Genomic DNA, 11,965 nt, shown 5'->3' on the forward strand with positions numbered 1-11,965 from the left:
CATCTGCAATCTCGAATTTTCCCACCCTTCCAAACTTCGATCAAGAACCAACTCGTAAGTATGTATTTTTTCTCTACTTTAAACTTCTTCTACATGTTTATTGATTTTTTTCTCTACGTTAAACTTCTTCTACATGTTTATGAAGATTACTAGTTCCTTATTTTTTTATTTTTGTTCTGTATGTGGTTCGGTTTGGGTTTTTGGTTGAATGGATAGTAATTTAGGCCAAAAGTTTAAGGGAGTCAAGTTTGAAACTAGGTCGCTTAAGGAATGCGGTTCTAGGGTGGTTTTGCATGAAAACTGCATTTCAAAACCATTACTTTGATACAAGATTTCTGAGGTGACAGTACTTCTCGAGATTAGTGTGCGTGAATTAAGGGCATGCATGGATACACATAATAGGGTTTTAGATATGTTTTCAACCTGTAGAAGCTTTAGTTCGGGTAGTGAAGCTTTTGATCTTTAGGTTGCATTCTCCCATGATCTTGAAACTAAGTTACATCCCTAGGTCGCCTCTAACATTTGTTTTGTAACTATGCAAACTAAAACATTAAAAATGGGCAACTAGAAAGGCATAGCTATCCTAGGCTCCTCTTCCCAGGACAAGTAGGTCATTAAGACCCCTATTCCCCACTTCGGGCCAGTGGTGGAACGAGAGGTTGAGGTTCGGTCCGATAACTTTTTTGAGGTCGAGAGGATTGTGTCTCATATAATATCAATGCCCCAAGTGAACAAAATTATGAGGAGTCATGGGATCGAGATAGACTCCAAATTTTATGCTCATCTAGCGATGGAGAGTGAGTGGAGATGTCTGGAGGATAATTTTAGGGCCTGGAGTGATGAGCACCTGAAAGTAGGGGTGTTCCTCCCCTTGAGCTCGTACTTCATGGATTTTCTGAACTACGTGAAGCTAGCCTCATTCCAACTTCCCCAAACACCTATCGCCTCCTCACGGGGCTTAAGTATTTATTCATTAAGAACGAGTGTAGGAACCCACTTCAGAGGATATCCTTTATTTTTTTTGCCTGAAGGCCAACCCGGACACCAGAACTAGAGGTAACGACTTTTATTACCTCACCCAGTTCCCTAAATCTTCCAGTATCATCGACCTTCTTAGCCATCCAAATGATTACAAAGATCATATCTTCATGTCGAACGGGTTTCGGACCTACGAGCACCGTTACTTCAACCGACCTCGTAAGTATCCTTGATTTTAACCTCGTTTGAGTTTTTATAGCTAAGCTACTTATTTTGATCAAGTTATTTCGTTGTGCAACTATTTACAAAAGGTTCACAGCTTCTCAGGTCCGCAGGTTGGTACCAAACCCTTACTTCTGCTCCTCATGTTGAAAATGAGTATCGAGCAATAGTGAATGATGCCACCATGCTAGCATGTGGTTTGATCAAGGAGGGTAAAACCTTATCCAATATACCTCAAAGTCCTAAGAGGCATCTAGCAGTTGTTGAGGAGGTCACGAAAAAAGAAGAAGTCACGCCTTTGGTGTGTAGGAGGAATGTCCAAGGCGACCAGACTAATAACCAAGGCCGTGCAAAGTGGGGGACAGCAGCCGGCACGTCCGGCAAAGGTAACCCTTATAGTGAAATTAACCGGGCTGCTGCTAGCTTTGTATTAGCCTGACATGATCCGAGGAAGGTCGTGACTAGGCACCCTGAGGATCCAGACATGGACATCACACTCCAACAATGTGTCGACCTCCTGGTCCTCCACCACGATCTTGCCTACCCTCAATATACAATAGTTGCTGATAACACCTTCCATTTTAGGCCCACCAGTTTTGAGCAATATGGAACAAACATCCGACCTGGGTATACCTTAGACTGCGGCGTCTTTACCTTGGGCTTTAGGCAACCTGGATACGAGCATAGTTCGGATGAAGAGATCGAATCTGAAATGGTTCTCGGTGTAACTTTGTTAGAGTCTCCCCCACCCCCACTAATCCAAAAGTTAGAGATCACAACCGTAGCTAGCCTGATCCCCAATCTGAAGCTAATCATTGTAGTTTCCTCTAGTTTGAAGGGTGGGATTCTTGTACTTTTACTTTTTGTTGTTTACATAGTTAGAATTTTTCTAACTCTTTTGACCATCTTGCAGAAGACGATATGAATCTGAAAAATGCCTTCACCAGCTCCAGCCCTGTTATTAAGAGACAACGTTCCTCCAAGAAGACCACATCTGGGACTCGAGTTTCGATAGGATCTCCAACAAAGGCCAAGGAGACCGCCTCTTCCCAACAACAGCCCTAATCTTCCATGATAACAACCAAGGATGCTCCTCCACCAACCCCCCAGGACGCCTCCTCAGTTCCTCAGGTTGTTGATGCAGCTCCCCCCTGTAATGTTAGGTCATCCCATCAAGGTGTACAAGCACCCATAGCACTTGTGGGCTCCACTCCAAGGGATCACTAGTCACATGGTCGGCATATCAACCAGCTCACTTTGAGGGAGCTAGAGACTATTAAAGGAAATCCCTCCACAACCGTCCTTAACTCCGCCCTAGGAATGTCATTGACCATGAATTCTCTCATTGTATTTTAAATTCCCCATATATATATTTGTGATCTAATTCCTTATTTAAATTTCAACAAAGTCCTGCTTTGCCCAGATCCGGGCTAGAGAGCATATTCGTTCTGTCCTCGTCGGGGGGGAATAAGCTGCCAAGGAGCTTGAAGAGGTTAGGGGGAACTTGGAGACCTCTCAGAATAACAAAAATATTGCTAAGGTGCAGGCTCTAGAAGTGATCCAAAGTCGCGATCATCTTCAGAATGAAATCGAGAGGCTCCAACTAAAGGCTAAGGAGAACGTTGACTACTCTTTTAGTAGGTCTGATGTTTTAACCAGGACGTAGACTACTCTTTCCTTGACACCGAGCTCTAGGGGCATTACCTTTCAAAATTCCAAGATCTTTTGGCAAAAGACCCTGCAGAGACTGTCGAGATGGCCTCAGGAGCTGGTGGATATGGCGAAGAAGATTAATTTTCATCCCAAGAGAAAGTTTTCAAAGCTCAGGGTTGAGAAGATCTTCTTTGATTGTTTTTATGTTTGTTTTTTTGGGGGGATATATTCTATTCCTTGTATGTAGGCCTTTTAGGCCAAGACAATTGCCTTAGGGCTCAGTTCGAGGTCAATTATCCTCGTTTTAAACATATATTTTTTATCCACAATCTTTTTGTTATCTCCCTTCTATTAATTATTGTCGTGTTGTTAAACTTTCAAAGTTTTTATACACTTGCATAGTTATAGGGATTGATTTTTAGATCGAGGCATATTGTAACGTCCCAAATTACCTAATAAGGCTTAGAGCCTTGATTAGGGGGCCAGGATGGCAATTTATGGGATTATATGCTTATATGAGATATATTTGTGTGTAATTATGTGATTATGTGAGTTATGTGATAGTATGACTAGATATGCATGTTTAGGTGTATTAAATATGCATGTGGGCCCGTTTCTTATTAGAAGGGCAATTTTTCATAATTTGGCCCATCATGGGCATAATTGTATATATGTGCATATATGTGATATATGTGAGAGACCACATTATTATGTGGGTATATTTGGGTTACTTGGCACGAGACGATCCTACGGAGCAAGTTAGCGAGAAATTCACAACGGGACCTAATACTCGACTCGGGGTGAGTCAAGGGGTATTTTAGATATCTAGTCCATTACCGAGTTATCGAGTAATGCATATTAGAGGATATATTTGATATTAGCGAGATTAGGAGGGAATTCTAAGAGTTTTGACCATTTTGCCCTCGGGGACATTTTTTGGACCCCGAGCCTCAAGATTTACTTAGAGTTACTTAGCGTCTAAGTAACATCACAATTACACAAACACAGAAAAAATAGAGAAACACGTTCTCCCTTTTCTCTCTCTTAGCTACACATTTTCTTTCTCAAATTTCTTGAGAATTCTTACGGTTTAAGGAGAATCGAGGCTAGCTTAGGCTCGGGATTGCTTGGGGAAAGACTCACCATTAATTGGGGCAACAAAGGTAACGATTTCCAGCCCTAAATCTGTGTTTTCTGATTTTCAGTTGAGCTTTTGGAGTTTAGAAAACTCAGCTCTAATTTTGGGATTTGAAGGGATTTTGGCCAAGATTTTGCTTAGGTTTTGTTCGACTTTAGCTGGTGAATTGATTGAGGGTTTTACTTTTAAGTTTTAGCTATGTTGGGATAGGTTTTTGGAGGGTTTTGGCTTGAAGAAAATGGAGAAAAAATAGGGTTTTCATGTCGAGCCTCAGCCCTGTTCTTGAGGCGTCATGACTTTCTTGAATGTTTGAAGAAGTTGGTGCCTTCAGGCCATTTGAGCTGCGGCGCTTGCTAGGAAGCGCCATGGCGCAGGTTGAAGCAGGGGAGATCTTTGGCTCTTTGACTTGGGGTGGGTCACGACTCCTTTGTTTTAAGTTGTAACGACCCCAAATTCGCTATTAAGGCTTAAGGGCCTGGAGTAGTGTGTGTCTTTAGTGAGTTTTATGCATGATTATGATTTGATGCACGTTATATGACTATTTGATTAATTGAGATGCATGACTATGTGAATTAGTATGCATGTAGACCTGATTGTCTTAGAATGAGCATGATTGTAATTTGGACATTTTAGAGCACAACTGTGATAATTGTATTATGTGATTTGTGCCATGTGAGTGTGATGTTTTATCAGGATTCACGCATCGAGACGGTTCTATTGAGCCAATTAGTCTAAAAGTCACAACGGGATGTTGTACCCGGCTCGGGAGGAGCCTAGGGGTACTTTAGGAATTTCGTAAGTTGAAGTGAGAACTAATGGTTATAGTTTTGGCAATTGAGTAACCTGGGTGTAACGACCCAAAATCGCTAATAAGGCTTAAGGGCCTTGATTAGTGTGCCAGGACGGCATGTTGGGATTTATGTGTGATTTTATGAGTTAAATGCATGGTTATGATTTAAAGCGTGTTATGTGACTATTTGATTATTTGAGATGCATGACTATGTATATTAGTATGCATGTAGGCCCGGATTGTGTTAGAAGGGCATAATTGTAATTTTGGCCATGTTGGGCATAACTGTATTAATATGTGTTGATAGTTGAGGCCACAGTGGTATGTGGGTATATCCGTGATTTATAACTTTCAGCACGAGGTGATCCTAGAGCGGGATAGCGGGGAGAAGTCACAACGGGGCATTATGATTGACTTTGGACAAGTCAAGGAGTATTTTGATATTGGGTTATGAAAATAAATAATTGGAGATATATTTGAGGTTAGGATGTCTAGGCGGGAATACTGGGGGATTTTACCATTTTTGCCTCGAGGATATTTTGGTACCCCGAACCTTGAGGTAACCAGCTTAAGTTATAAAAACAAAACAAATAAACCATTTGGAGACTTAGAGAAACCGACCCAGCCTCCACCCTCTCCTCTTCTTCTTTCCTTCCTCTTTCTTTCATGAAATCTACAGAAATCTTAAGAGAAATCAAGCTTGAATTTCTGAAAATTGATGGTGGGATTTGGAGGTTTAGCTCAAGAGTTAATCAAGAACAAATCAGGGTAAAGGTAAGCAATTAATTCTTTTTCTCAAGTTAAATTCTGAGATTTTGTTGGGTTGTGAATGTTTATGGATTTTGATATTCAAGGTGGAGTTTGAGGCTTGAAACTTTGAAGATAGGTCATGGGATCCTTCGGGAAATGATTCTACATCTGAGGTAAGGTTTAAATTAAAGTTTGATGGTTGAAATTGAGAATTTCCATGGTTGGTTTTGAGTTTTAGGTTTGAAATTTCAGAAATTTGGAATTGGGATCTTGGTGAGTGTTAGGTTGGATTTTTGGTGGAATTGTGTTGTTTAAACCATCCTAATGTTGTGATTATTAATTGGTTTTGATTTGGGAGCTTTGGGATGGCTTAAGGTGAGGTTTTAAGCTTGAAAATGGTGGGTTTTTCTGGGTTCGAAGGGTCGGGCCGCGGCCCTTGAAGGCTAAGTTGTGCTAAGGATGGAGGGCGGGCCGCGGCCCTTACCTGTTTCTGGGCATTTTGTGGCTCTGTTTGGGGGCCATGCCGCGGCATGGTTGGGCCATGCCGCGGCGCTTAAGGAATTTTGGGATTTTGAGAATTTAGGCTTGGGAATTTAACCTAGGGTGCTCGGGGTTGAGTCTTTTACCATGTTTGGTGAATTTCAACGTTCCGAGTACTAGAACTTGGCTTGGAGGCTCATTTAAGGTTGTTAAAAGTGTCTTTTGTGTGTTGTGACAAGGATTTCGGGGAGGCTCGTGCTAGTGGACCGTGCTCGTGACCGTAGTGCATCGGAAAGCAAGGGATACGGGTAAGAAAACCATAACACCCGTAGGATAGGGCGTGGGCCCATAGTGTGATTGCCGGGCATGGCCCTATATTGCATGTTGCATGATGAGATGATTGCAGGGCATGGCCCCAGATTGTGTTGTGTGCAAATGTTTAACCTTAAATGAATCATGATGTGTGTGAATGATTATTTCGAATGTACTATATGTGTGATTATGATGAAATGAACGGCAAGGGCCGAGTGCGGCGTAGGCCGGGGCGGCCGTGGGGCCGAAAGTAACACACAGCACATGGGATGCTTATATTCAGGGTGGGACCCAAGGGATACATGAGTTATCCTCGCGGTGAGAACCGATACCCCAGGCTTCGGTAAGGCTCTGGGGCGGCATGGCCGTGTTTGCTTAGTCTAATGGTTGACTTGTTTATTTGTGGATTATCTGTTATGATAAACTGTATACATTGCATATGTTATGTTCTGCATGAGTTTTCTTGCTGGGCTTCGGCTCACGGGTGCTCTGTGTTGCAGGTAAGGGCAATGACTGAGTCAACCAACCATGAGTACGGAGAGCGTGAAGCGACGCGTACATGTTTGGCCTGCCCGACTGCTTTGGTTGGGGGTTTATTCGAAAATGGCTGTAATAATCTATGATTTTATGATTTCTTAACTGTAACCTTATTTCAAGATGTAATTAGTTTTCAAACCTTATTTTGGGATCCCAAATGTTTAATGATAGAAGTTTTAATGAAACGACGCATTTTCAAAGATTACAGCCTTAACTTTTAATTAGTCACACTTTTGTTCAAAACCTCGGTTAGCGAGTTCATTGCACACTGTTTCGTCTAAAAAACTCACTTAGTAACGGCTCTAAGGAAGTAGGGCGTTACAAGCAGCTTCTCATCTTGTATGAGCGTAACTGAACATTATTCTGATTCAATTCAAGTTTGTGATATGCGTGACTTAATTGTCTTATTAAATTTGTTCTGATCATTTTTTTATTATGAATGTGCCCTCTGTTTTATTTGTAAATGCATATAAATGCATTACTGATGTGCTCAATTTGTTCCTAGATTTTCCAAGATTTCATAGTGAGCCCACCTTTGCATGCCTTCAAAAAATAGACCGACTCAAATATTGTCTTTCCTTAGTATGTTCTGGTCTTGATATTAGCTATTTTTTTATATAAAAAATCCTTATATGTGACAATTTTCTTTACTCTTGTTCTATTTCTAAATTACTTCAAAAGATATTTCACCTTTGGTGACAAATCTCAGCAGGAAATCATTGAAATTGAAATATTATTCTTTCATCATAAGCAATGAGATTACTCTCCTTTTAATATGTTATTCTCTTCTTCAATTATGGGGATAACTCAAGGATATGATAGAGAACTAATTCATAATTTTTTTGGAGAATAATACATTAGATATTCTTAGTTTAACTTATTTACCGATTTGCAGGCAGATGTAGATAATAGTGGAACAATTGATTATGGAGAGTTTGTAGCAGCCACTTTGCATTTAAACAAAATTGAGAGAGAATATCATTTGTTCGCGGCATTTTCCTACTTCGATAAAGATGGAAGTGGCTACATTACTCCAGACGAGCTTCAACATGCTTACAAGGAGTTTGGTGTAGAGGACGTCCGGCTAGAAGATATGATGCAAGAATTTGATCAGCATAATGTGAGTATTTCTCTAATGATTATTCTGTTACTGCACCAATTGAATGGCTGTAAATTAAAATTCAGAGATTTAAAGAGTTGTTTTCCTTGCATAGGGCATATGATCATTCAAATTTTATTTTGAGCCATTAGTTGTTTTGTTTTGCATATATTAAGATGGACTCATTAGAATTTAAGATCTTGTTTCTGTGGTTGAATTTACTTTTTTCTTGAATTTCTTGAATTACCTGTGTTTTGGGGGTAACAGAAGTGTTTGTACATTAGTAACAAGGTTTTAGTTGCTGGCATAGTCTGGTGGCCATATATTTTCCCAATGTCCCCACTCAAGGGCCTTAAAAACAGAAAGAGGTCTTAGATCACTATTGGGTTCCATGACTAATGAGTTGATTGAGTAATCAAGATAATGATTTAGACAAAAGATTTCTATTTTTTAATCAACTGGGGCTCACTTTTGTGTTTGGTGTTCATCAGGGTTATAATATACTTTTCTTTCATCCTTTTTATTTATCTTTTATAAGGTAATCTAATTTCTGTGCTGTATGTTAGTATTTGATGTTGAATTGGTCCACTGTTAAGAGTGCAAGTTCTTACTGTATGTCCTGAAACAAGTTCTAGCTAGTGATAAATCATAGCTAGAAGTTTCCAGGTGCATTTTTATTTTATTGTTTTTCTTTATGATTCTGTTGTATAAGAAGTCAAAGTGTGATTCTTTTTTTATTCTTTAATTTATTTGGGGATATATTGACATAATTTACAGTTCTGGAATCAATTCTTCCTCACATACTTTTTGATCATTGAGAATGACATATTTTTTATCTTGATACATTTCACAAGCCTTGTTTTAAGTTGCATGTTTTGTTGCTTCAGCCGTTGTTTTGCATGGTAGTATATCTTGCTATACCCTACTGTTTCATCAAGTTTTGGCGTTTTTACAAATTTAATTTAAACTTTATATGCTTACAGGTGGAAACTAGCTTAAGTCTTATGTTCTTAATAATAAAAGGACCTTTTTTTTACAATGTGCAGGTATATTGAGATGATTTCTTTGGAGAAATTCTTGACAACATTTGTAGTTGAGGCCTTTAGAATGGAAGAATGTATTTCAATAATTTTTGTATACATTTCTTGTTTTGTATTTAGTGATAAAGGAATCTGAATTGGGCATAAATTATGTTGTAATATGATTTCTTAATCCTAGACTAGTAAACTAAATATTGTAATTACATTTGAGTAATTAATAAAAATCTATTTATGTTACCTTATTTGGCTTCAACTTTCAAATTTGTTTTCCAAGTTTTGTGTAAGTAAAAAATGATTATGTTTCTCTGAGCTAATATAACACATATGTTATACTAAAGTGTAGTATAACACAAATAATGTGTTATACTAAAGTCTAGTACAACACAAAAAATGTGTTATACTAGAGTGTAGTATAACACAAGAAAAGTGTTATACTAAAGTGTAGTATAACACAAAAAAAGTGTTATACTAAAGTGCAATATAACACAAATTTATAAGTATTGAAATGTGTTATATAATCGACTATAAATAACATAATTAAACACTTATCTATTTATTAAAATAACACAGAAATGGTGTTATCGTTGACAGTATAATAACACATCTGTATAACAATGATAAAGTGTTATGTAAAGTACCCTGACCTACGATAACATAATCGGTCTTAACACATCCAAAAATGTTATGGTATGTTTTGATAACACATTTTTAGTGTTATTAAAAGCATCTTTTCTTGTAGTGATTCAAAGCCCCAGACAATGCATGTCTGAGATCGGACTAGGCATTGGGCCTTTCATCCAATCTGCTTTTAAACACCCCGGACCAAGCATGTCTGAGAAGGGACTAGGCATTGGGCCTTGCATCCCAATTATGTTTGAACCTTCCGGACAATGTATGGCCGGGATGGGACTAGGCATTGGGCCTTCCGTCCCATTTGGGTTAGAACCTCCCGGACCATGTATTTCCGAGATGGGATTAGGCATTGTGCCTTCCGTCCCATTTGCTTTTAAACCCCCAGACCAAGCATGTCCTAGATGGGACTAAGGATTAGGCCTTGCGTCCCATTTGGTTTTTGAACCTCCTTGAAAATTCATGCCGGGGATGGGACTAGGCATTGCGGCCTGCGTCCCATTTGGGTTTGAACCTCCCAGACCATGTATGTCCGAGATGGGACTAGGCATTGGGCCATGCGTCCCATTTCGGTTTGAACCTCTCAGACCATGTATGTCCGAGATGGGACTAGGCTTTGTGCCTTTCGACACATTTGGATGTAAACCCTCCGGACCAAGCTTGTTCGCGATGGGACTAGTCATTCGGCCTTTTGTCCCACTTGGTTTTAAATCCCCTGGACCAAGCATGTCCGGGATGAGACTAGGCATTGTGATTTGCGTCCCATTTGGATTTAAACCCCCCAGACCAAGCATGTCCAGGATGGGAATAGGCATTGGTCCTTGCGTCCCATTTGGGTTTGAACCTCCCGGACCATGTATGTTCAGGATAGGACTAGGTATTGGGCCTTGCGCACCATTTGGTTTTAAAACCCCTAGACCAGCATGTCCGAGTTGGGAATAGGCATTGGACCTTTCTTCCCATTTCATTTTTAACCCCCCATACCAATCATGTCCGGGATGGGACTAGGCATTGGGGCTTGCGTCCCATTTGGGTTTGGACCTCCCAGACCATGTATGTCCGGGATGAGACTAGGAATTGTACCTTGCATCCCACTTGGTTTTAAACCCCCCAAACCAAGCATGTCCATTATGGGACTAGGCATTGGACCTTCCCTCCCATTTGGTTTTCATACCTCCCAGACCATTCATGTTGGGGATGGGACCGGGCTTTGTGCCTTGCTTCCCAATTGGGTTTGAAACTCCCGGACAATGTATGGCTGGAATTAAATTAGGCGTTGGGCCTTGCATCCCATTTGGGTTTGAACCTCCCAGACCATGTATGTCTGGGATGGGTCTAGGCATTGTGCCTTGCGTTCCATTCGCTTTCAAACCCCCAGACCAAGCATGTCCGGGATGGGACTAGGCATTGGACCTTGCGTCCCATTTGGTTTTTGAACCTCCCTAACCATTCATGTCAGGGATGGGACTGGCCATTACGCCTTGTGTCCTATTTGGGTTTGAACCTCCCGGACCATTTATTTCTGGGATGGGGCTAGGCATTGGGCCCTGCGTCCCATTTGGTTTGAACCACCCAGACCATGTATGTCCGGGATAGGACTGGGCTTTGTGCCTTTCGTCACATTTGGTTTTAAACTCCCCAGACCAAGCATGTCCACGATGGGACTAGTCATTGGGCCTTGCGTACCACTTTGTTTTAAATCCCCTTGACCAAGCATGTCCGGGAAGAGACTAGGCACTGGGCCTTGCGTCCCATTTGGTTTTAAACCCCCAAGATCAAGCATGTCCAGCATGGGAATAGGCATTGGTCCTTGCGTACCATTTGGGTTTTAACTTCCCGGACCATGTATGTTTGGGATGGGACTAGGGATTGGGCCTTGCGTACCAATGGTAACGACCCGAATTTGCTAATCGGGCTTAGGGCCTTGATTAGTGTGCCTGGAGGGAAATAAATGATTTAATATGTTTATATGTGGATTTATGTGAATATATGATTATGATGCATGTTTAGTTGAGTTAAATGTGCATGTGGACCCCGTCTGGATATTAGGGGTATAATTGTGATAAATGTTATATATATGTGATATGTCTCTGCAGCACGGTCCGAGACAGTCCTAGTGGGCGGTTAGCAAGAGAGTCTCAACGGGGTTGAGAATCCGACTCGGGGCGAGTCAAGGGGTAGTTTGGGTACTAGGTGTGTTATGGGGTTATCGGGTTATCAAAATAAATATTTGGAGATATATTTGAGAATAGAATGTCTAGGAGGGGACATTGGGGAAATTTACCATTTTCCCTCGGGGATGTTTTGGTACCCTGAGCCTTGAGGTAATCACATAA

At 40.7% G+C, this 11,965-nt stretch overlaps 1 protein-coding gene across 1 annotated transcript; it reads left to right on the forward strand.

Moving 5' to 3' along the window:
* The first annotated feature begins 790 nt into the window (after positions 1-790).
* On the forward strand, positions 791-8,582 carry LOC133825315 (calcium-dependent protein kinase 1-like). Its single transcript, XM_062258275.1, has 4 exons — positions 791-797; positions 1,290-1,501; positions 7,756-7,980; positions 8,526-8,582. Exons 1-4 carry the CDS (start codon positions 791-793, stop codon positions 8,580-8,582), a joined length of 501 nt encoding a protein of 166 aa, XP_062114259.1.
* Positions 8,583-11,965: the final 3,383 nt, after the last annotated feature.

This window comes from Humulus lupulus, chromosome 3, assembly GCF_963169125.1.
Source record: "Humulus lupulus chromosome 3, drHumLupu1.1, whole genome shotgun sequence".
Classification (NCBI taxonomy): Eukaryota; Viridiplantae; Streptophyta; class Magnoliopsida; order Rosales; family Cannabaceae; genus Humulus; species Humulus lupulus.

What these genes read in the sequence shown, in the direction of transcription:
- LOC133825315 (XM_062258275.1), top strand. An exon ending in AAGAAGAAGTCACGCCTTTG is followed by an intron (nt 1,502 to 7,755) that starts GTGTGTAGGAGG and finishes ACCGATTTGCAG; the next exon opens with GCAGATGTAGATAATAGTGG. An exon ending in AAGAATTTGATCAGCATAAT is followed by an intron (nt 7,981 to 8,525) that starts GTGAGTATTTCT and finishes GCTGTATGTTAG; the next exon opens with TATTTGATGTTGAATTGGTC.